This window comes from Ambystoma mexicanum, chromosome 3p, assembly GCF_040938575.1.
Source record: "Ambystoma mexicanum isolate Mex_15411 chromosome 3p, UKY_AmexF1_1, whole genome shotgun sequence".
Lineage (NCBI taxonomy): Eukaryota > Metazoa > Chordata > Amphibia > Caudata > Ambystomatidae > Ambystoma > Ambystoma mexicanum.
Window position 1 is genome coordinate 1,115,244,225 of NC_090925.1, and position 24,724 is coordinate 1,115,268,948.

The window sequence follows — 24,724 nt, forward strand, 5'->3', positions numbered from 1 at the left end:
CGTCCTTGAGTCCTGCAGTGACATCAGTGATGAAAAAGATATCCTACGCTTACCTTAATCCTTTGATGTTCCAAGTTACAGCAGAGAGCTCAGTCATTAGGGATAGGGGATGGGCCCAACACGCAGGAAAACAGATTATCTGAAATATCCATGAATTATGGCTGTGATCGTGACCATAGAGCAGAGAATAGTTGCGCATTAAATCTGAATAAGCAGAAATATAAACAACCTGAAATATTGCATGGGTTCTCCTTCCCCTAAACCATTAGTGTGGAATTACCAAGGTTAAAAGGCAGGAAACCTGAAATTAACTATAGCTACTCATTAGAACTGTGTGGTCCATTGTGTATGACCTCTTGGTTGAAGCTGGGAAATGGACCAGTGTTGGTAGTGTGTAAAGGTCTTTTATCATTTCGCATTAAGGAGAGTAGGATCAATACAAGGTAGACATGAGAATTTATAGTTAAACGCAGTTTGGGCTTAATAGGTCTTTTTACAAGTTTGGGCCGAATAAAGGGAAAGGCAACTTAAAACTTCGAGGACACAAACAAGATGACTTCTCTGTGCTTATAACCGTTCAACTCTTTGAGGTTGTATATCTTATTCTGGCTTCCCTGCCCAGTGCAGACCGTCAATTTGAACTCACTCACAGCTGTAAGGAATGAAAGTGTCCCACATTGCTCTTTCTTTGCCTCCATGGTTCAACATACCTGCTGCTTTGCTTCTCCTAATCGGTTCTCGGAGTGCCCTGTACTGGGGTCTACGGGCCCTAATGTGCATCTGCACATTAGGCCTGATCATAGGCAGAAGCTGGTTTATGGTCGTAACAAACAAAATCTCAAAACTTTCACCACAAAGCCAGTACTCTGAATAGATATAGGGGAGTGGCTTTTCTTCTGTTCTTTCACCACCTCCCTGTCGCAAAGGTCCTGTTACTATTCCTCAAAGTTTTGCCGTAACTATCCTCCTCGATGGGTCACCGCCTTCTCATGCCTACAGAAGTCTTCTTCCACCTCCTCTCTTTCCATGGTGGCCATCTTGGAAAAGGATTTTCCTTCGTACAATGGGACGCTGCGGGTGTCCCTTTGTACTAAGGGAAATCCTTAGTGTTTTTTTAGCACCCCGGGTTACCGCTTTGGCAATCCAGGATGCTAATATCCTTAATCCCCCATTCCTCGAGCTGCAACAGGGATAACGGCCCAGAACCCTCGTTATCCGCCCTTGATTCACACAGGCCTATAACTTGAGCTGCCGGGCTGTTATCCCCTGTTCCAGCCCAGGGAACGGGGGATTAACCCCATATTAGAATGCAATGTGATTGACCTCCAGTTTAAATGTATTTTAAGTGACTGTTCTATTAATCCCATGCAGAAATTCTCAGTTTTGTTAGTTATGTTCCCCTCTTCATAAGTGATAGGGACTCGCTAGTGTTTTCATGAACAAGGAAAGAGTCAACAGCTCAGAGCTGCAACCTAAATGAATACTTGCACTCACAGAAAAGCTGAAAGTCTCTTTTGAGGGATGAGTTTGGTGGAGGTGGAAAGGGCTCTACATTGGCACCTCAACTTTCTTTTGAGAGTGTGTTTTATAGGTTTTATAGTAAGCATTCTATTCTGTTGCACGTAGCAAAAGAGATGTGAAGTCTGTACATGTGGTCTGTTGCCAACTCAACTACCGTGTCCTCAGTCTGGCTATAAATATGTTGTTTAGGTAGCATGGCATTGCTGTTCATTTGATGGGATTAATTTGGCTTCCCGGGAAACACTAAATGAGTAAAATTAATTTGATCATTTAAATTGTGCGTACAGGGACATCAATTCACCAAAAAACCAGGGGTAGCGGAAGTGACATCACAGACCTGATGACTTCACAGGAAGTGATGTCACTTGACCTTTTACCCGGGTGGCATCAGTTCCTCTTTAACTCTGGTGACATTATCGTAAGTGGCTTGCAGGCATAAAAAATAAAGTACATACTTAAATATTTCAAACTACCAAATACATACTGAAGCAGACAAGAATAGTTTAGATATCAACCACATTTTAACAAGGGTGTTGCCTTCATATGCCCTGGAAGAGCTCATGATATAATAGGGTTAGACCCAATAGTACAACATAGACCGAGGCAATATTGGTTACACCATCGGGTTTGCTATTTGAAGCAATAAGGATTGAGCAATTTTGAGGAATGCTGTGACCCGATTCTTGCTGAAATTGACTCAGTCAAACTTACATTGATGGAAAGCCTAGTAAAGATGTACAACAGAATGAAAATTGTAAAATGGTGGAAGCTATACAGAGGATGTCATTGTATAAACTACAAAAGGAGCTATCCACACACCTGAGGAAATATAAAGAAATGCAGTCCATCGTGATGAGATTCCCAGGGCCGAAGTATGCTAACATTTATATGGGTTTTCATCCTAACTTACTAGGCTCCCTACAAAGGTGTGGTCCCATAAGAGGGATCTCTTGGCAAGAAAGAAACTGTCAGCTCTGTAAAAGGCCTGGGGAGGAAGAAACACTAAAACATTGGCTGTAGCGCAACACTAGGGCAAAGGAAAATGAGGTTGGGAAAGTTCATAAGGAGATTACAGGATTAAACAGTTGAGTCATGTGGGCTAGGCTCTTGTATGGATTCTGTGAGAAACCGGACGGTGTTCGCTCACCTACTCGCCCACGATGTCCCCTCTCCACCCACGGAAAAGATAAATAAGGAAAGATCCCACACCTTCTTATATACTCAGGATAAAACCACCTATCAAGTACCTGTGTTCTTAGAAGGGAGAACCCTATGGGCCTAATTGGACAGTGGAAGTAAGGGATGTGCCATACGGGTAGACTTACTTTCCCAGAGTTGGAAAAGGTTGGGAGTAGAAAAAGTAGACTGTGTTCATCACCGCATTAAGAAACATCCACAGCCCCAGATGCAAATCACCATCTTCGGAAGAGAATTACATCTGATAGTGGCAATAATACCTAATCTACTGACCCAATTAGTTCTGGGAACTGCTTGCCCCCATTTGATAAGTGGGTCCCGCGAGTGGCACCTTAATATGAGAGCCAGTAAAGGGGAACCTCGCTATCTGAAAGAACCATCTGACCCATAGGTAGAGAAGAACAACTCAGTAAAAGAGTCTAATGCAAGAATTATGCTGTGGTTTTTGGACTTGCTACCCTATTGCTTCTCAGTGGAACACAGAAAGGGTAAAGAAAAGGGAGACGTAGATTTCCTTTTGAGGTTCCCCTGTGAAGCAATTCCATCAAACCGCATAGGTGAAGGGTCTGTGAGAAACCTGACAGTGTTCTCTCACCTACTCCCCCAGGACCTTCCATACAGGTGGCCAGGGAAGGGCCATTGCATTTGGATCCCGACCCAGGGGGTGGAGAAGCGAGGGAGGCTCACCTGAATGGAGGATCACAGGGGATTTGTCAGAGAATGCCCGAGGGTGAGACATGGTATTCCCCCTCTCCCTATTTCCTATCTGAAATCCCTGCCTCAGCTTCGATGGGATATTTGCAATCCCATTCCATCTCCCCTTCCCATTTCTGACAAATACTGGAAAAAGGAAGGAGCAATCGAAAGTATTGAGGATTACCTGCATGAAACACCTTGAGAAACAAAAGGAAGACTGCCACCTACTACCATTTGGCTGTCCCATAAATAGGGACAGGCAGGGTCAGGCATTTCACACTGACTACTCACACCTGACTCCACTTGACTCTAATGTGATTTATAAAAAGTGTGGGTTTGCACAATGAAGAGGGTGAACTATGAATCCTGAAGGAAGCTGAAAAGCCCAGGAGCAGGGAGCTGAAGGTGGAGGAGCCTGGAGGATCTGGAGGAGAGCGGCTTGCCGCAACGCTGGCCCAGTGCCTGAGAGGGGCTGCAGCAGTGGCTAGGGAGCCGTGTCTCCAGAGAGCCGGATTGAGACAGCTTGTGTCCTGCTGGCGGTGTGTGGAGGAATGATTGTTCCCTTGGCACGTGTGCCGGTCTCAAGGGAGACTGAGGGGCAGATGGTGAGACCCTGACCTATATCCCATATGCCTTGAGAGGACAGCTTGCCAGCTACCCAGTGTGAGGAACTCATTGTGACAACAAGTAAGACAGACACAAGTGATCACAGTTCAAGGGTGTTTATTGAACAATGAAAGTGGTAAGTGGGTTGGGAAAACGCCTAATCTAAACCTAAATCTAAGATGGGGATGGGTGTCGACCATCAAATGAAAAATAAAGCAATCCTAGTGCCGTTGCGTCAAAACAAAAAGGGGCCTATACTAAGAAACCTATTGCCAAAACCTCACATCTAATAGGAAAAGGGGGTGTGGGATAGTTCTCAAGAAAAGAAAGAAGTGTTCTCAGATAATATGTCAGGAGGCGATAGCCTGGGTCTTCCTTCCCCACGTTTCGAGCACGGGGTATGATGGTAGCTTGGAGCACTGTGCGGTCTCTGGCCTTTCCAACACGAGACGACAGTTCCAAAGACAGTCCTTAGAATACCCTCTCAGGTTGTCTCGCACAAGATGACAGTTCAGGTTTGGACCCTCGAGCTTTTAGCAATCAGAGCTGTCGATGGCCAAGTCTAGTTTCACTTGAAAGTCTCGCCTTTGAGAACCCGACGTGTTCAAACAGCAAAAGCAAAAAGTTGCTTTAACAAATGAGAGTTTGTTCCCAATATTCGATGGGTGATTGATTCACCCCTGTGTTCCCCTCTTCTTGGCTGACCCTTTCTTAATAATATTTCTCTGCTTCAGTTCAGATAGGGTGAGGGCTTCACCGCTCGGTCCCCCTCTTCTGGGCTGACCCTTTCTTAATAAACTTTGGGTGATAGCTTAACTCTTTGGATCTCCCTCGTTCGGGCTCAGATCTCTCTCGACTGTCAGTCCTTGGGTGATGGCATCACCCCTGGATCACCCTCGACCGGGCTCCGATCCCTCTCTGTTCTTTGCCTCCCTCCTCCGGGTTCATGATGGCTATATATTCTTTATAGCAGGATTCACTTCCCTTACTTTCTTTTTTTTTTTTAAACTTCAATTTTTATTCAGGTTTACAAAACAGTGTTTAAACATTACCCAAACCCCCTCCTCCCCACTGCCCCATTACCCCAACTTGTCCCCACCCCCCCTCTCCCCCCCGACACCATGTCCAAACCAAGTCTGTTGTTCCGGGAGACTTTTATCATACTCTCCCTCTCTTCGGGTGTGATGCAGCTAGTGCCCATGACTCCGACAGGCCTGAAGCCACCTTGCCCGGGGTAATGGGCCTTCCTGTCTTTTTTGCACAGCTTTCAGTCTGGTTTGCCCCGTTGGGACAGAGCTCCCCGCCCAGGATTCAACGGACCTCCCATCCCCAGGAATGTTGTACTCCGTACCAGTTCGTGAGGAATGAGCCTATGTCATTGTTCACCATGGCAGTCAGTTTGTCCATCACAAACATGTTTTTTACTTTTTTCATCCAATCTTCCTTAGAAGGGGGCTCCAGGCTTTTCCATTTTTGTGCGAGGGCTACTCTACCCGCCCGCAACAATGTCTCCCACATCCTTGGGTATCGGTGAACTCCCGTTTCCTCCGGGGGGAGGCCCAGTAGCATCGTTAGGGGATTTAGAGGTAAGTGTTCCTCTATCACTTCCGCCATCCAGTTCCTCACTGACCCCCCAGTACACTTGAGCCTTTGCACAGTGCCACCACATGTGGCACCTGGAGCCTGCTTGCCCACATCCCCTTGGGCACAACGGGGATACCGCTGGGAACATCTTAGATAATTTCACTGGGTCCCTATGCACCCCTGCAGTACCTTAAAGTTGTGTTCCATATCGGCGGTAAATAGATTCCCATGAAAGGCAATTTTGAATATTCTGGACCAGGAGTCCTCTGAAATCTCCTCTCCCGCCAGGTCATTCCAGAACTTGCCAAAGTTTCTCCTTCCCTGGAGGTCGTACGTATTGAGGATTTTATACATCGAAGATACCACCCCCTTCCTCGTGGTCGCTGTATCTATGAACTTCTCAAAGGGTGTTAGCTGTCTACTCAGATTGGGGCCCCATGACTGATCACATAGAATGCCCTTTAGGCGGAGGTACTCAAAGATGGTTAGTGATCCCTGGCCGAGCGCATCCCTTAGTTCCTCATAAGGCAGGAATTCACCCTCCCTGAACATCTGCCCTGCCCACTCCAATCCGTTGTCCGACCAGGTTTGGGATGACCTAAACCCCTTATTACCAAGGTTGAGGGGGTGGCCCCAGAGGGAGGTCATCGGGGGCGGCCATGTAGTGAGGAATGCTGTCTGAGGCCCTTCCTTCCAAATGTTCTTCGTGGAGCCCACACAAGGTCGCGGACCTTCAGGGGGCGAGTGTCCATATCCTCCAGGTATGACCAGTACGTCCCCATTCCTTCCTTCATGTGTTTCAATAGCACTCGGAGCTGGGCGGCGCGGAAGTACAAATGGAAGTCCAGCAACCCAAACCCTCCCTCCTCCCTTGGCAACGTCAGTGTTGTCTTCCTGGTTCTCTGGGTTTTCCCCTGCCATATAAAGTCCTGGATAGCATTCCGGAGAGCCCTGAAAGCCTGCTCTGGGACGTTGGTCGGAAGGGCTGTAAAAACGTATAGGAGCCGTGGCAGTATGTTCATTTTAACCGCCGCCATCCTGCCATACCAGGAGAGGATCATCCCGCCCCACCTCCTCAGATCTAATGTGATCCATGTTATTATGGGGTCGTAGTTCGCAGTAGCCAGTTTAGTTAGGTCCCGAGTGAGGAGAACCCCCAGATAACATATTTCGGCCTTCCTCATTTCGATCCCATGAAGCCTGTCTAAGGGGTCTAGCACCGGGTCCCGGAGTCTCATAGGGAGCAGGACCGATTTCGAGGTGTTGACTTTCAGCCCGAAAAGCGTCCAAACTCGGTCACCAGGTTCAACAGAGGGGGGGGGGGGGAGTGAGGAGCTAGGGTCTACGAGGTAAACCAGGATGTCATCTGCAAATAGGGAGAGTTTAAATTCCACCTCCCCCCTGCTGATCCCCTCAATTCCTGGGTGTGATCTGATCGCTATGGCCAGGGCTTCTATTGTAAGGACGTATATCAGGGGGGAGAGGGGACACCCCTGTCTTGTCCCGCGAGAGAGGGGGAAGGCATCGGTCAACTCCCCATTCACTTGGACACTTGCTGTGGGAGCTCTGTAAAGTGCCGTTACCCAGCTCATGATGTTGGTCCCGAAACCCATCTTCCTCAGGAGGAGATCCATGTACCGCCATTCGACCCTGTCGAACGCTTTCTCCAAATCTAAGGAGAGGACACTTGCATTGAGCTCCGACCGTTGCGAAGTGGAATAGGTCTATGGTCTTGCATCGGTTGTCCGAACCCTGCCTTCCCCTGATGAAGCCCACCTGATCCCCATGGACTAACCTTGGCAATATACCCTCTATCCGCCTCCCCACAACCTTGGCCAGAATCTTAACGTCAATGTTTAGCAGTGATATGGGGCGGTAAGATGCACACTCTGCAAGGTCCCTCCCCTCCTGGGTAAAACCGCGATGATAGCCCCCATCATGGAATCAGGGAGAGTTTCCCCCTCTAGCACGGAGTTGATGACTCTCACTAGGTAGGGGATTAAAGAGGATCGGAATCTTTTGTAAAAATAAACGCAAAACCCGTCATCCCCGGGGGTGGTGCCCACTTTCATCCCGCTTATCGCCCTGTCTACCTCTTCCTCAGTCCCTGGCCCTTCCAGACCCTCGGACATCTCCCTAGACAAAGTAGGGAGTTGGATTGAGTTCAAGAAATCTTCTATCGGAGCAGATCCCCCATCATATTCAGATGAGTACAGGGTCTCATAATATCGTCAAAAGGCTTCTCCAATGTGGGAAGACTCGCAACCCAGAGTTCCCTGAGCGTCCCTCACTTCCTTCACCATTTTGCTCCTCTAGACCTCCCTCAGCTTCCAGGCCAGGATCCTGTCTGCTTTGTCCCCTTTCTCATAGTACTTTTGCTTGACCATCTGAAGACTTCTCTCTGTTTTGTGGAGGAGTAAGTCCTTCAGCTGGAGCCTGTAATCCTCCAGGGCAGCCACACGGTCGCGTTCCGGCTCTCGGTCCGGGGAGCCCCCCGGCTGGAGTCGGGCAATTTTTTCCCGGAGGGTCTTCTCCTGAGCCTCTCTCACCCTTTTTGCTGATGCACCCTTTTGGATAAGAACACCCCGTAGAGTCGCCTTAAAGGCATTCCAGAGCGTGTGTGTGCCCACTTCCCCATTGTCGTTTAGTTAAAAAATTCTGTTATGGCGTCTGCGATCTCTTGGGCGTGGACCTCGTCCTTTAGTAGGGCATCGTTGCATTTCCAACGGCCTCTGCGTTCTTTCCACCATCCCCCCGATATTGTAACCCCCACCATATCATGATCCGACCAGGGTACGGGATCGACCCTGTAGCCTGCCACATACGGGCGAAGGGTCGTGCCCACCAAAATGTAGTCTATCCTTGAAAACGAGGCGTGGATGGCCGAGTAGTATGAAAAAGAGGGGATTCCTGTTCTGGGGGTCGGAATTGAGTCTACCAGGACCAGCTCTTTGTTCACCCTCCGGTAGGTGGGTGCCGTGGACTCATCCGCGGGTCTGGGGTTCTGGGGGCCCACCTGTTTCCTATCCAAAGATGGGTCCAACACCATATTGAAATCTCCCCCTACTACCAACATGCCCCGTACAAATAGCTTGAGCTTCTCCTTTACTCCCTCCCAGAATTGGGCCTGGCCATCATTCGGACAGTACACCACAGCCAGGGTCAGGGGGGAATCCTTGTAAGGTGCCCCTCACCAATAGAAAACAGCCCTCAGCGTCCTGTAGGGTGGCTTCGCTAGTGAAGCGGACATCCCTGGCAACCAGGATGGCCACCCCTCTTTTCTTCCCCTTGTGGGATGCATGGAAAACCTCCCCTATGCCCCCCCCCTCTCATTTTGGGTTCCTTCCCCCTCACCCAGTGTGTTTCTTGCAAAAACAACAGGTCCAGCTTAGCCCTCCTGAATTCTCGGCAAACCAGGGACCTCTTGGTGGGGGTGTTCAAGCCCCGCACATTCAGGGTGCCCACTCCCAGGGCTGGTTGGCAGTCAGCCATAATCTAAGTCGCCAGATCTGTTGGGCACCTGCCTAGCATCACTATTCCCTTTTCGCTCCCTTAGTCTCATTGTTAGGACATTATTTGGACCTTTCCCCAACTCGTCCCCGAACCCCTTCCCCAACCAGAAACCCCCAACTAACTTTGTCACCCCCTCCCTCCTCCCCAGCGTCCAGCCAATTAGTTCAGCCATACCTGGCATTAGGCCGGATCACAAGACTGCCCTTCCCGACCGGGCACTCACATCCAAGCTCTTTGTTATGAGCCCCCCCCCCCCTCTGTTTCTTCCCCACTGTCGCCCCATCTTACTTGCAGTTCTGGGGGAATCTTTGTTCATCCGGACCTTCATTGCGTCGGGTCCCGTCCCTCAAGCGGACGGGTCGCCCCGATCCTCAGTCCTCTGAGTCATTGCGCACCCCCTCCATCCCGGACGGTGGGGTGTTTAGCTTCCTGTATTTTCTGGAGCCGGTTTTCCTCCTCCTGGACCCAGGACGGTCCGAGGTCCCCTCCCCGATCGCTGCCAGGCCCACCGGGCCTCTTCTGGGGGTAGACTCCGTCACGTAATCCTGAATGGCCCCTTTGATATCCTCTTCTGTGATTAACGATGTCCGTTGGCCCATGTATTCAAAAGTCAGGGAGAATGGGTACCCCCATCTGTAGCGCACCCCTTTGTCCTTCAACAGTTGCGTGAGGGGGCGGCACATTCTCCGCTTCGCCAAGGTGTAGGCGGAAAGGTCTTGGAATATTGAGATCTCTGCATTGTTGTAGGAAATCAGCCCCGCTTTTCTTACCTCCTCCAGGATCTTTGCCTTGTCCGTATAATAGTGAAATCGCACAAGGATCGAGCGGGGACCCCCTGCCCTAACGCCCGCTCTGTGCACACAATCAAATGTCAGCTCCGTGGTCATCTCTTCAGCGAATAGGAGGGTGATTATGTCTCGCACCACCCGGGTTAAGTCTCTCTCCGTTTCCCCCTCCACTTCGGGAACCCCAAAAAATCTGAGATTGTTCCTCCTTTCCCTATTTTCGTAGTCGTCCATTTGCCTGGCCCTTTCCTCGTCTCTCTTTTCCAGGGCCGCCAGCCACATCTCCATTTGCACCTCCTGCGTAGCTGAGGACGACTGATAGGTCTCCACTTGCAAGAGCCTGTCCTCCACCTTGTCCACCCTGTTGTCCATTTTTTCCAGTTTCTGCGCAATGTCCGATTGCAAATCCAGGATCTCCTGGAGTATGGATGCGAATCCGCTCTCCATAGCTGCTGCGGAGTGTGTCGGGGCTTCCGAGTGGGCCATGCTCCCGTGGTCTGTGGGGTTCTCGTTTTTGTCACCAGTCCCCTCGTAGCGAAAGGTTTGCAGGGTCTCCCGCCAGTTCATACGGGCATTTCCCGTTCCTGCTTCACCAGAACTGTGTGGGGGTCTCACACCCGGGTCCTGTAAAGTCCTGGGGGACTGCAGGCAGGCACACGCCCTGCGACCTAACGCAGGGGCCTCCACCTACCAGAAGTGAGCGCCAGATAATTTCTCGTGGGAGGGGTCGTGGGGTGGAAGCCCTCCGGGTCCTCGACCTCTATCGCCGTCGTCTGTCTCTTCCTCGGGCACGGGCTTGTGAATCCCCCGCCTTGCCGGGCAACGCCCATGCTGCGGGTCCGCGGTCGAGGGATCACCCCTCCAGGCCCTCCCTTTGCTCCGTCGCTTTGGGCCGTGAAGTCCGTTCTCCGGCTTCCCGATGCCCCCAGAGTCCGCTCTTTCGCTCAAAAGAGGTGCGGGGGGGGGTCCAGCAGCCGATCCAGCACTGTGTTGCCGCCAGGAGGGTCCGGGGGGGGGGCTCAATCCCCTTCAACAGCCCGAGTACGGCGGGAGAGCAACGCTCAGGCTGCCATCACCTGCGCGCCCCCTGGTGGCCTCCCCTTCCCTTACTTTCTTAATGTTGGTTCACACAGTTTGGTAGACACCCATCTTCTAGGTTCCCCTTTGTCAAAAATCTGTTCCGCAGGACTTTCAGACTTCGTCCCTTCTCTCGGGCATCCCTCCTTCGGACGCACCTTTGCCTTTTCAAAACATTCTATTAGTTTCAAATGTTCACAGGATTCATATACCTTTCTTTCATTCACCATGCAGGAATCACTTCCCTTACTTTTAGCCAACTTGCGGATCAAACTCTTTTGAATGTTCAGGGCTTTTACTCGACCCTCTCGTATGACTACTTTGCATTCTTTGGCGGTCTTTTCTTTGACCTTTTGTCTTCTGTAGTTTGTTTCTCGTGTGGAGCCCCCAAGTCTCTCGATGTAGCACCCATGTAGTGCCGGTTTCCCTCTGCAGCTGGTCTCCCCTCACACTCTTTACAGTTCAATTATAGTTCATCAGCCTTGTTTCATAAGTTGCCAGTTGGCAATTCCTACTCAACACAGCCCTGTGCTTATCAATTCTCCCATCGACTCACTGGCTGTGATGAACCACTTGGCTTCAGCTTCTCTGGAGTCAAGGCCGGTATCACGGGCGCGGGAGTCTCCTCTGCTCTGCCTAATCAGCATAGGCTGGCCCTGTGTACCATTCACATCTGCAGCAGGAAACTTGTGCTATTGTTCCCAGTCTTAAATTCCCCTCCACGAAGGTTCCGCAGGCCTGCGACGAGAAGGGCAAAGTCACTTCTGTCCTCGCCACCCTCCCGCTTCCCGCCATCTTTCTCTTTCTCTTGAACTGCCGCATAGTAGCAGTCTTAATGTGCTGTCTGCCGTGCTTGCCTTTTTCGTACTGTGCTATCTGGCTGCACCTTTTGTGGGGAAGGGAAAGGGTCGTCAGGTGTGTGTAATTCTGATCAATTGCCTGACCCTGGTATTGGAACATGTCAGGTAAACGGCTCTAGGGTTAGTCCATTGTCCGTTGTGTTGTGCGAAAGTGTTCGCAGTGGAAAGGAGGCAGGGGGTAGTGGTTTGGAATGTACTACGTGATAGGATGGGAAAGGGTGTTAAAGGAAGGGGAACACCGCGTCTCACCCCTCTGTGTCCCACTCCCCGAGGACCCCCCCATCCAGTTGATCCACCCTCAGTGGTCCATCCCCAGGAACTGGATCCAATAGTGATGGCACGTGTCCTGGCCACCTGGATGACAGATCTTCAAGGTTTAGACAGGGAGACACCTTCAGGTTTCTCACACTGGTGAGTTTCAAGGGGGAAAGTGATCGAAACTCAGGAGCGTGTGGCTAGCTGGAGCGAAAATGGAGAAATGACAGAATTTGCAAGCGGCACGATGCAGAAAGCAAGAAAGATAGTGGAAAGTAAAAGGAAAGCGAGAGAGGGAAAGTGAGAGAGTGGAAAGGAAGAAAAAGGCTTCAAGATAAATAAGAAGGGTGCGAGTGACTAGAAAGTGAAGGAAAGGTGCAAGTGAGCACCAGTGAACGAAACAAATTTGCAAGAGGCAAGGAAAGGAAAAGGACAGGTGCAAAGGTGCACAAAGGCAAAGAAATGAATGTGCAAAAAGCACAATGAAGAGAAAGTGAACCCAAAAGAAAGGTGCTACGGGCAGGGCAAGCAGAGAGAAAGCAAGATAAAGAAGGAGCAAGTGGGCAAAACAAAGTGGAAGATAACAAAGGGGTGCAGGGAGCACCTGGAACAGGATCAAGAAGGTGCAAGTGTGCACAGGCAAGTGGAAGATAGCCAAGGGGTGCAGGAAGTACCTGGAAGGGGAAAGGATAGACGAGAAGGGTGTCCAGACATTTGGTCGACCTAAAACTGGTCGAATGACATTTGGTCGACGCAATTTGGTCGAAAACCAAATGGTCGAATTTTTTTTTAATTATATATTTATTTTTCGGGTTTTCGTTTTTTACAAAAATGGGTTTTTAGAAAAAAAAAGGGGTTTGGGGGGGACCCCAAAAAAAAAAAAAAAAAAAAAGGTCAAAATAAAAAAAAAAAAATTCGACCATTTGGTTTTTGACCAAATTGGTTCGACCATTTGTCTGGTCGACCAATTTTTTTTTGACCAAATGTCTGGTAACCAAGAGAAGCAAGTACAGGAAATATAATAGAGAGGGGCCAAAGATCAGAGTGGTGGCGCTTAGGATGAGCCAAGATCCTAGCCTTTTCGAAAGTCTCTGATATTACACCATGAGAAGGGTGTATGTGAAAAGAACTGTAAACAAGAGAAAGGCATACTTTGACAAGTTGAGCTTTTTGTTTAAAACTGAAGAGGCCTAAGCTTGGGGAAGGGAACCCTGATAGGCCTAAGAGAAACTGTGTTGTGAAACTGAACTTGTGTTTGAAATTGAAAGCGCCTGAGCTTGGGGAAGGGAACCCTAAGAGGCCTAATACAGGTTAACTTTTATTTGGTGGAACAAGGAGGCATACGCTTGTGAAAGGGAACCCTGAGAAGCCTAGAAGAAACTGTGTTATATTTTTTTGTTTGATTTGAAACTTTGAAGGAGTGATGCTTGGGGAAGGAAATCCCCAGAACTAAAGACATTGGGAATTGTTGACCAGAGTATAAAACTTTATGGAGAAGAGCTGATGAACAACTTCTTTTTGATTGGTCTAAACATTGATGACACTAACCAAGCCACACCTGGTGAGAAGACCACCTGAAACTAGCCTTGGTATATATTTGTTTTTGAATCACTATGTTTCCTTTAAAGAGACTTCCTACCACATTTGATCAGAGAGCGAGCGCAAGCATAGGTTTAGACACAGACAGATTTTGGTTTTGGTTTTGTTTGAGGCATCGACGCCCCTTAGAAACATCATTTGAGTCTACAATCCCTTTAGAGTTAGGGCCAGTTAAATATTATATCAACTTCAGCATTGTAGTAAATAAAGGTTTAGGAACTATACCACTTAGGTTTGTGTCACTCTTGATAATATGCCTATCTCATAATAATGACCATTGCTTTAGTGAGTTTTTTAATTGTGATACACAAAAGGTTTGGGGTGGGGGAAGTTTATCACGATTAGTCCACCATAATGAAGTAGGGAAGGGAGTAATTTGTGGGATATGTGGTAAATGTAATCTTGGGGGTTAGAAAGGGAGCCCCTGATAGGTACATAGTATATGGTATTATATTGTATTGTGTTGAATGAATTAATGTCTGTAATGTTTCTTTTAGAATGTTGTGTCTGAAGTAATTTATTGCAATTTGTAATGAACTAAGAGTTGTGAAGTATAATGTTGATAAACTATAAACACACACAAATAAAATAGGCCGATGCACTGGCATAGGTATGCCACTTCAGCATTGTATGGCCAGCTACTTCCAGATTGTGCTAATTTTAGCTGCATATCGGGTATTGTCATTATAGATTGCCTACATTGCCAGTTGCTTAGATAATACAGTATCCAAAAATCCAATAGATGCAAGTCACTTTCAGTGCACAAGAGCATTAATGTTCCAATTAATGATAATGATTTGTTATTGATATAGCGCTTTACATACAATTATCATCCCAACCGAAGTGGTACACATGTACCAACTGCAGAAGAATGAAAGGTTGAGTTGGCCATGCCAGGATTTGAACCTACGACCAGCAGATCACACACAGATCGCTGCAGCACACTCTCAACCCGCTTGAGCTATCTTACCACTTTGCTATTCAAAATGCAATGCCACCATAAGAAAGCATATCAAAACTGGCTGCACAATGTAGGCCAGACATGTAATCACACTTATCATGTTTGTTGTAGCCTTGATGATGCACAATAAAAAATGTTTTCCCACAGTAAGACATACCTAGACTGGCAGCACCAAAATGCCAATCTAACCACGTAATAACACCTATCATGATTACTTTATCAGAGCTGCCCAGAAAAATGTACAATGGCACAGTAGGGACTGGCTGCACCCAAATGCCAGTCTATCCAAGTAAGTACACATACCTGATTGCGTTATCAAAAATGCCCAGTACAAAATGTCAAGCCACAGTAAGACATGGCTAGCCTAGCTGCAGCAAAAGGCTAGTCTAGACACGTAATAACACTTAAGATGCTTACTTCATTATAGATACCCAGAAAAATATGCCATGACGCAGTAAGAAATTACTAGACTGGCTGCACCCACATGCCCATTTAGACAGCTATAATAACATATAATAACACTTACCATGCTTACTTCATTATAGATGCCCTGTAAAAATGTCTTGCCACTGAAAGAAATTACTGTCCTGGTAGCACTGAAATGCCAGCCTAGAAAGCTAATAACACTTATCAGGCCCACTTCATTACGGATGCCCAGAGAAATATGCCATGACGCAGTAAGAAACTACTAGACTGGCTGCATCCACATGCCAGTTTAGAAAGGTCATAACACTTATCATGCTTACTTTATTATAGATGCCCTGTAGAAATGTCATGCGCATTAAGAAATGACTACACTCGTTATACCAAAATGCGAGTCTAACCACTAATAACACATATCATGCCCGCTTTATCATGGATGCCCATTACGTGATAGTGTACCCTCCTCTTGCCCCACCGGCATGACACGTCCCCTCTTCCTCCCACTCTCCTCCTCCAACCCCAAAATGAGCACCTTGGCCCAACGTTTCCTCCATGTCCCTCTTCCTCGTACCAGTGCTATTCACATACTTATTTACACTGCACCCGTCCACCATTCACTCATTCACACACCCAGCCAACCATACATCATGCACTCACTGACACACATTACATGATATACATACACACCCACGCATACATATTTACACACACAAAAAAACATTTTCTTACCTTTTTCAGTCCATTGCTGCTCAGAGAAACTTCCCTCTGACTGCAAGCTGGCTTCTCTGTCTCCCATGCTCTACGCACACAAGGTCTGTCATGCTCAGAGTAGGGGAGCCAGAGTGTTCCATGTCCTGCGTGTGTGGGGGGAGGGTCTTTTTGAAGACATTCTGAATTCAAAAAGAAATTATTTTCATTATGGACAGACTTCACAAAGAAATGAATGAAAAGAGGACTCTCGTCTGAGAGCCCTCTTTACTTGCCGTTTCTCTCTGCCTTTGCAACCCCCAGGGATTGCAGAGGCAGAGCCAGGGGTAGCAGAGGAGTTGCCAGCAGTAGCAATTGCTACCACTGAAGACCCCCAATCGACGTCCCTTTGTGTGTACCGAGATCAGTCCTTTTCTTGGCTTCAGAATATGGGCTGGGTTTGGCGGTATTCCATATAGAAGACTTACTTGAATGATGCAGGCTTTTTTCAGCTGTTTCCCAGATACATGGTAGATGGATGGCAACGTGAGTGGGCAACCAAACATGCTACAGCGTTGCTCACCCACAGTCTTTACAGGTCTTGCATTTGTTTTCACGTTACCATTTGTCAATAGATAGAGGTGTAACGACTCCACTTTAGGATCCTGTCTGATTGTAATGGTGTGCAAAACTGAAGGTTGATGGCTGGAAGGTTATGAATGCATCTTAACCACTGGAAATTTCTCTGGGTGACCCTCCAGATCATTGTTTTTCTGCCTGCCATGGCATTACATTATTGGAAAGACCATATGCAAATCAGGCTTGGTCCCAATCCAAAAGGGGTCGTCGAGCTCAGAGTGCCAAATCTTCAGTGTTGGTTTTAACCGAGTGCCAGTTTCTCTGGGAAGATGCAGCCTTTTCCTCAAAAGGCCTTCTGCATGACAAAAATGACTCTGAGGGTAATTCGATGCTGTCCTGGGAGCCAGGAGAAGGTCTGCAGAGCAGGTTTTGTGTGGTCTTGCTACTTGCAGTTGAGCAAGTTTGACGGCTCTGATCTGGCTGTACTGTACGTAGCGACATCGTCTTGTTCAAAGGATGATGGATCATGTTTCAGTAATGCAGTCGTGAAAACAATTGTAGCCTTACGTCTATTAAATGTTATACCAGCACCTCACCATCTTTTTTTATATATTTATCTTTTGTGTTTGACGTGGCACCAACTTGCCGCTTTTCAGCCAGTTCTGAGAACCTTAGGAACAGTGCAATCATTAAACATAAAACAAGCAGGCAATTTATTGCTGCAACTGCAATTACAGAGTGCTTTTTTCCTGGAGTAGGGTCAAAGTGCTGCAGATTGGTCGCGTTTTTGTATCTTATTTGAAGCTAGTTGATTATGTGATGAATGCCTGTTTATCCAGCGACATTTTCAGATGCTTTTCTCAATCATTCATAGTTTGGTTCTCAAAATGAGTTCTAGCCCAGTGAATGCGTCCTTGGTCCAGATATACTTTGTTTTTTTAAGAGGATCGTGTGATATAATGTTGATCTCACATTTCTGGTAGTGGTGCACTGAGGGCCCAATCTGGGCCCTTTCACCAGAATGGCTTCTGTACAATGGGGCGAACATGACCTTGGCTCTACTAGGAAAACATGGAGGTACCGTAGGAAGGGTTTAATGTGTCCACTATGTCTCCTTTAAAGCTTATTCTGTAAGCCTGAATGTGAACTCTGCAATGTCCACATTTGTTTTTTAAGAGTCTTACAGAAGATTATAGTAGTCTAGCGTGGCCACTATACGCGTTTCCTCAGTTCAGTTCGGTCTTATAATTTGTCTGAACATACGGGGGAATCCTCTGGAACATGATAAAATGTAGATTCAGACATTTGTAGTACTGCATGCACTGTGAAAAAAGGAGTAGTTAGCTGTACACTTTAGATCCTGGTTAAATGATTACTCTAAGTGTGTACTTTCACAATGGGCGTGGGTAGAAAGCATGAGAATTGGCCAGGATAATGGCAGGAAATGTTTAGGTTTGTTCTCCATTAATTGTGTCTCTGTCTTAGTTCCGCTCAGCTACAGGAGGCTCTCCAGCTGCTAACATGTGTGATCGAGGTATTCTGGGATATCGTGTAAATACCAGGTAATGGTAACAGGCATGACTTATTTTGCACTGTGCACATCACTGTCCCTTATCAGAAGCGTTAAGGGCTGTATTACCTTGTTGGCTTTACTGTTGCAGGAAGGAAATCAATGTAATCATCTCTGGCATCTAAGACTGTTGTCCAGTTTTGTAGGTGGCCTGGGACACCCTTGTGGCAGAAGATGTTGTACATCACAAAAAAGCAAAACCATAGTGCCTCCCGTTATAGCATTATCATGGACATAGACAAGATAACTAGAACACTGTTCTAAAAGGAAAATGTACTCACCACCAACAAATATTCTGAAGTTCTGGGGCAATTCCAGGCAAGCTCTTAGCTGCCCGACTTGGCCGTCGGCCGCTCTCCGGAACTCATCTTCAGTATAAATACTAGCAAGGGCCAGCAGCTCATCCTCTTGGGCTTCTCTGTCTTCTGCAGACATGCAAGTCTCTGCGGATGGTTGGAGACATTCACGTCATGAAACCATTCAGCTCATTGGGTGGTTACAGTTGTTTTCCACTTCTAAGGAACTTCTTTCAAATCACATTCCTGGCTAATTATAACTTCTGTCTGTGCTTTATTTGGGATATGAAATTGAGCGAGGGGGACCCTAACACATCGTGAAACAATATCTGAGGGTGGGGGCTAAGAAGAAGGGGTGTTGCTAGGTCTGGAATAGGTCCGGGGCTAAGCTAAAGCTGGGACTGTCGGGACTTGGGGCTAGCTAGCTTTTTGGTTGTAGCTCCTGGGCTTCTATCAAGGGCTACAACCAAAAGACCCGGGGCTATAGCCCCTCAGCCCCCCCCCCCTAGCAACGCCTCTGCTGAGAAGTGTCGGTTGCAGCCTCAGAACACCAAGTAGCTGAGGGATCTATGAAAGACGTGGGGCCCATGTAATTAAAGGAGTACCCTAATAGATCCATTAGAGTTTCTTGTACCTCAAATTAAAGGAAGTGAAATCTATTTTAAAAGGAGCGATAAATATAATTATTGTGCTGCCAAATAAATCGACCATAAATGAAGATACTGAAATATAACATTGAAATAAAATCAGAAAGCTCAAAGTACGTTCCAGTCCATAGGTTTTTCTGAAGGAAATATATTATTCTTATGTATTAATTCTATTAGGCCATTCTAAAGACAAGTCTTCAATATTGTATGTTGCAAAAATCAAACAATGCATTCTATATATCATACATTACCTTCCCTTCAGTGTTGCAAAACAAATATCATTCGAAATGTCTCTAACTGATGAGGTGATTCTAAACATGGCTGATAGTGATATCTACTGGAGAAGATTGCTATCGTCACTCATCTTTTCCTTTACTGTAACATGCTAGAGAATGTGTTCAGTGAAGTCTGCTCAGGGACAAACCACACAAAAATTAAGCATGTTAACCTTGCCAGTCGGAGGCGTTTAATCCGAAAAATATTTTGATTTTGTATTAATCATGCAAATAGCACCCGCACAGATCAGGTGAAAACTGTGGCGGGAAGTTACACAGGGGCCCAAATCAGCTAAATAAGACATGTCAGGCACTGTTACGAGCCGCGCATGGAAGTAGCTACCAATCAACCGGTGGGAGACAGCACATTAAGCAGAAATGTGTCACACTCTTACTTTTCTAGCACCATAGAAGAAGCATTACATTTGGTGTTCTACCTAAGGCCACCACATTGCCTACCCAGTGTGCCTGTAACTCTAATTCATAAAAAGACACAATGGTATAAAGGCACAGAACAGGCTGAGGAGTATCTTGGTGTGCCAGGGCAGGATAATAGTCTGCCTGGGAAGTGCTGCAGAGAAGAGGTGGTAGGCTGTCCCAATCGTGTTCAAGCCAGGATTCCCTGGTGCTTCCCTGGACTGTGCATATGTGATTCTTGTATCAGCCTTTGCAGTTGGTGAGGTGATCTAAGGCATGTGGCCTAAGCTCAGACCCACCTGTCCATCACTGCTAAACTGTTTGGTGCCTTCCTGTTTTGCCGCCCCTCGTTCCCTACTTAAGCAGCCTACAGCCTCTTTTCTTTTTGCAGTTGGTGAGTAGCTACTCCTCACTGATGATGCCCAACAAGGCTGAAACATGTCTGGGGATGCTTTTGGTCTCATGCAGAAGGGATATGACCTAGCAGTTCGGGCTAGGCTACCCCTTTGGGGATGGGGCCAAGCCTGATTTGCATATGGTCTTTCCCCCTTTGTAATGGCTTGGCAGGCAAAGAACGATGGTCTGGAGGGTTGTCCATAGCAATGCCAGAGGTATTTATTCTAAACCTTCCAGCCATCACCTCTTGTTTTGCTATTACCAACCCCCTGCTCAGACAACAGGTAAGCACATGCTGACATGTATTTTCTCCCTCTGTTCCTACAGGCCACCCCCACCGTCACCAGGCAAAACCAATGCCAACAACATCACTCCTCATCCCCATGAAGGACACTGCAATGCAAAAACTTCTCCCACATCAGCCTCAAGCCCATCAGCACCCCATCACCATCAAAAAAACGGAATTTGATGTTTGCCAGCGTCTGCTCAGCTATCACCCATGCAGCAGATATTGCAGACCTCATCACCACACAGGACCTTGACACCATCTTCATCTTTGAGACCTGGCTGACACCCACATCCTAGATGTCCTTGTCCCGATGGCTACAGCATCCAAAAGAGACCGACCAAACAAGATAGGTGGAGGCCTCACAGTCATCCACAAGACCTTGCGGCCCTGCACCAGACATGGTGTCCGCAACATTGGCTCTTTCAAAGTCCTCTCCTGACACTTCCGGCTCTCCCCGACGGATGCAGTTACCTTCCATTTCATCTACAGACCACTCAAACCCAACACTGCCTTCATCAGAGACTTCACCGACCTGGTCACCACCATGTCCCTCACGCACATCAACAACATCTTCCTAGGCGACTTCAACCTCCCAGGCAACAAGGCCACCAAACGGATGAAGGAAGCTCTGCTCAGCCTTCTTGACAGCCTCAGCCTCACAAAGCTCACGAAAGACCCACGCACGAGAAAGGTAACATCCTTGACCTAATCCTCACCACACTGCCTTCCCTCCACTACAGCTCTCCTCTCCTGCTTGACTAGTCGGACGACCTGGCTGTGCCTTTTAACATCCTGCACACCACCCCAGTCAAGCACTCCAAGCAGAAACCCATCAGACAAACCTTCGGGTCCCTCAAGAAATTTCCGGTGGAAGCCCTCACTGAAGACCTTGCCAACCTCCACCTCACATGGACCGAACATCCCCAAATGAACTGCGACCCTCTACTGGAGCACTCAACACTACCCTATTAGCCTCCATCGACCAACACGCGCCTCTGAAACAACGCACCTGCAAACCGAAACCGTTAGCACCATGGTACATGCAAGAACTCAACCTCAGCAAAAGAGTCAACAGTAAACAAGAGAAAACCTGGTGCCACTCCAGGACTACATCCAACCTGGTGCTCCTCAATGGAACTCTGAGCAACCTGCCGAAAACTAATCAACACAGCCAAGGCCTTCTACTATCAGAACACCATAGCAGAAGCTGACAGCAAAAGCAGTGTCCTCTTCAAAGCGGTCAAGCACTGCATCAACCCGCTACCCGACCCTGCCATACCACACTCCATTGAAAAATCTACCACCATCAACACCTTCTTAATCGACACAATCAGCAAGATTCACAAGCACATAGACACCAGCTCTGCATCCCTCCCGCAAAATATTCACACCCTGGAAAACATTCAAGACACTCTCTACAGAGGACCTTGTACAAATCCTGGCCGCCCTCAAAGCCACATTGTATACAGACAACATCCTCACAGCATCCATCCTGAAGACCCTCCACGCAGAAGCTCTCCATCCCTAACTGGAGATCATCAACAGCTCCCTAACTCAAGGCACCTTCCCATCAACCATGAAGATAGGACAAATCACCTACCCCTTGGGACTGGTGCACTCAGACAGTTTGGGTTCAGGTTCTTTAGTTACACGGCAGCAGTGGTATTGATGTGGTGGATGCACTGGGATGCAAGGCCGAGAGGGACGTTGGAGTTAGGGGGGGGCCTATACGACACATGTTCCTCCTCAAAGTCACGATACACATAACATGCGAACAGAACACAAGTTGGCCAATTGTCCTTACTGACCTGGAATGTTAACAGACTTGGCTCCGGTATCAAACGGAAGTTAGTGCTCCAATACCTCAATCGCTACTCCCCTGATGTGGCCTTACTTTCAGAAACCCATCTGATAGGAACAAGCTGTGGTTTCTTTAAAAGGTCAAACTACTCGCACACATACCAGGCTGGGTTCTCGAGGGGTGCCAGAGGCACGTTGATACTTATTCACAAACAAGTTCCCTTACAGGTCACCAAAGTACGGACCGACATTAAGGGGGACCAATGGGGCCTTATCGCGGCATACACCCCCTCCACCCCCACATTTACAAAAGAGCTCCTTGGTGAGCTACGATCGATATTGCTGGAAGAACAAGCAGATTCATGGGTCATGGGAGGGGACTTTAATGAGGTTATGGAGGTTCCTAAAGATAGATCACATAGGGGAAGTAGGATCCTGGGTGCCCCGACTACGCTATACACCTTCGCTCAAGCAACGGGGCTGTTAGATACCTGGAGGACACTGTACACCTCCGACACCGGGTTCTCGTTTTACTTTCAAGAATTATCTACACTTTCATCCCTCTTAACATGTCCCACAGACTTATATCAACTGAGTTCCTAGAGACAGGAATATCGGACCACTCCCCCCTGCTCATAACTCTAAAGGGCACCATCACAAAGCAGACACTGTCTGGCGTCTGAATACGTACTACTTGGGACTGCCCGAGATTGTTGAGGGACTCGCGGACAAAACCAATGAATATTTCGAACTAAACTAGGGGTCCATTGACTGCTCGATTACATTATGGGAGGCATACAAAACAGTCCTTCCAGAAGGGAAGCCATCTCCTTGGTGTCGGCTCATCGCAAGCGCCACAATCAGGAGATTGTGGAAGCAGAAAGACAGGTGTCTGAGCGGGAAGAGCAACTCCTAGAGCTAGGAACCAAATCCTCGCAGGAAGCCTTGAAAACGGCCCAAGAGGCCCTACGAAATATAGCCCTAGACACTGCCCGGACTCCCCACTGGTCGACCCGATGCCAGTTCTATAAGAAAGGGGATAAGGCAGGCAAGACTCTGGCCTGGCTGGAGAAACAGGAACACCGTAAGGGACAAGTGTGTGTCGTACAATCGGCAGATGGGGAATTATTGACAACGGACTCTGAAATCGTGGAGGCCTTTGCTAGCTACTATGAACAACTCTACTCCCGCGTGGTGAGGGCCCTGCGCCTGACCACTCTAACTTTCTCGATTCGATCAACATCCCACGACTCTCGAAAGGACAGACTGAACAACTTGACTCTGAGATCACAGAGAACGAGGTGCAAGGCGCTTTAGCTCAGCTCCAAACTTGGAAGACTCCAAGGCCCAACGGCTTTCCAGTGGACACATGGAAACGTCTTGGCGGCGCAATAACCGACACATGCACAGTATGTTTCTTCTGAGCATAGAACTAGGCACACTTCCCCAAGACCTTAGAAGAATGTGAATTGTGGTGATCCCTAAACTAGGGAAACCCCCGAATATTGTGCATCTTATAGACCTATATCACTGATAAATGGAGAGGCGAAAATCCTCGTGCGAATCCTAGCCAATAGATTGCTCGGGGTGATCGAGTCACTCGTTCACTCAGAGCAGTGCAGATTCATGCCTAGCAAGTCCACCCGAATGAACATACGTAGAATCCTATTGGCTATAGAACGTGCCCCGGTGATATCTGAGCCGCTGGCCTTACTGGCGGTTAATTTCGAAAAAGGTATTCAACTCGGTTGGATGGGAAGCCCTATGGGAAATCATGAGACGTATGAATTTTGGGCAAGGTTTCATCTCCTGGACTAAGCTCCTGTACGAATCCCCTGAAACGATGGTGAGAGTGAACAGCAGGTCATCAAGGACGTTTCCTCTGGGTCGCGGGACCAGGCAGGGCTGCCCCTTCCCCCCTGCTGTTCCCCCTTGCCATTGAGCCACTGGCGATTGAACTCAGAACGGATAGAAACTGGTCCGGATTTGCCTGGCTGAGAGGGGGTGAAGACCGACTTTCACTATATGCAGATGATCTTCTTATCTATCTTAGCAACCCTGTGATCTCCTGCCCGATCATGTCCCAGATCCTTAGAGAATACCAGAACTTTGGGGGCCTCAAAGTGAACGATCCAGAAGATTATGTACTTCCCGGTTCTAGGGGGAGATGCTGCAATTCCAGAACCCTCTCTGCATCCTGTTTCCATCCTAGGCGTCACATATTTAGGCATTCGTATTAGCCCGGCCATGGATGACTTCCTTCAGCTTAATTTGTAACCAGTGCTGGACAGATTCGCTAGTGATGTCGCTCACTGGCAGGCACTCCCGCTCTCTGATAGGTAGGACCACATTGTTCAAAATGATGACACTCCCTAGACTCCTTTACGTGCTACAAAATGCCCCACTCCCCATTCCACTCAGAATTTTTGCAATAATTGACAGTAACCTCTGGATGTTCCTTTGGGGAGGGAAACAACCCAGAATTGCTCACGCAACATTGCAACGCTCAATATGGGAGGGTGGCATAGGATTACCATGTATTTGCACCTACTACCTGGCCGCACAAATAGGAGTGATAAATGATTGGTTACATGGCTACGCTGCATTTCCACATATCCGTATGGATCTATCTGCTATGAAATCTATCTCACCCCTCCAGGATCTATACACGGATGGGAGCAGGGTGTCCGG

General features: G+C 47.9%; 1 protein-coding gene across 3 annotated transcripts in view; it reads right to left on the bottom strand.

Moving 5' to 3' along the window:
- Nucleotides 1-24,724, bottom strand: part of LOC138581278 (E3 ubiquitin-protein ligase RNF14-like) — a 221,707-nt gene that overhangs the window by 120,224 nt on the left and 76,759 nt on the right. For all 3 annotated transcript variants that reach the window (XM_069652481.1, XM_069652482.1, XM_069652483.1), the window contains exon 3: nucleotides 18,195-18,356. In XM_069652481.1, coding sequence (XP_069508582.1) covers nucleotides 18,195-18,348 — 154 coding nt within the window. In that variant the 5' untranslated portion in view covers nucleotides 18,349-18,356. The remainder of the gene's footprint in view (nucleotides 1-18,194; nucleotides 18,357-24,724) is intronic.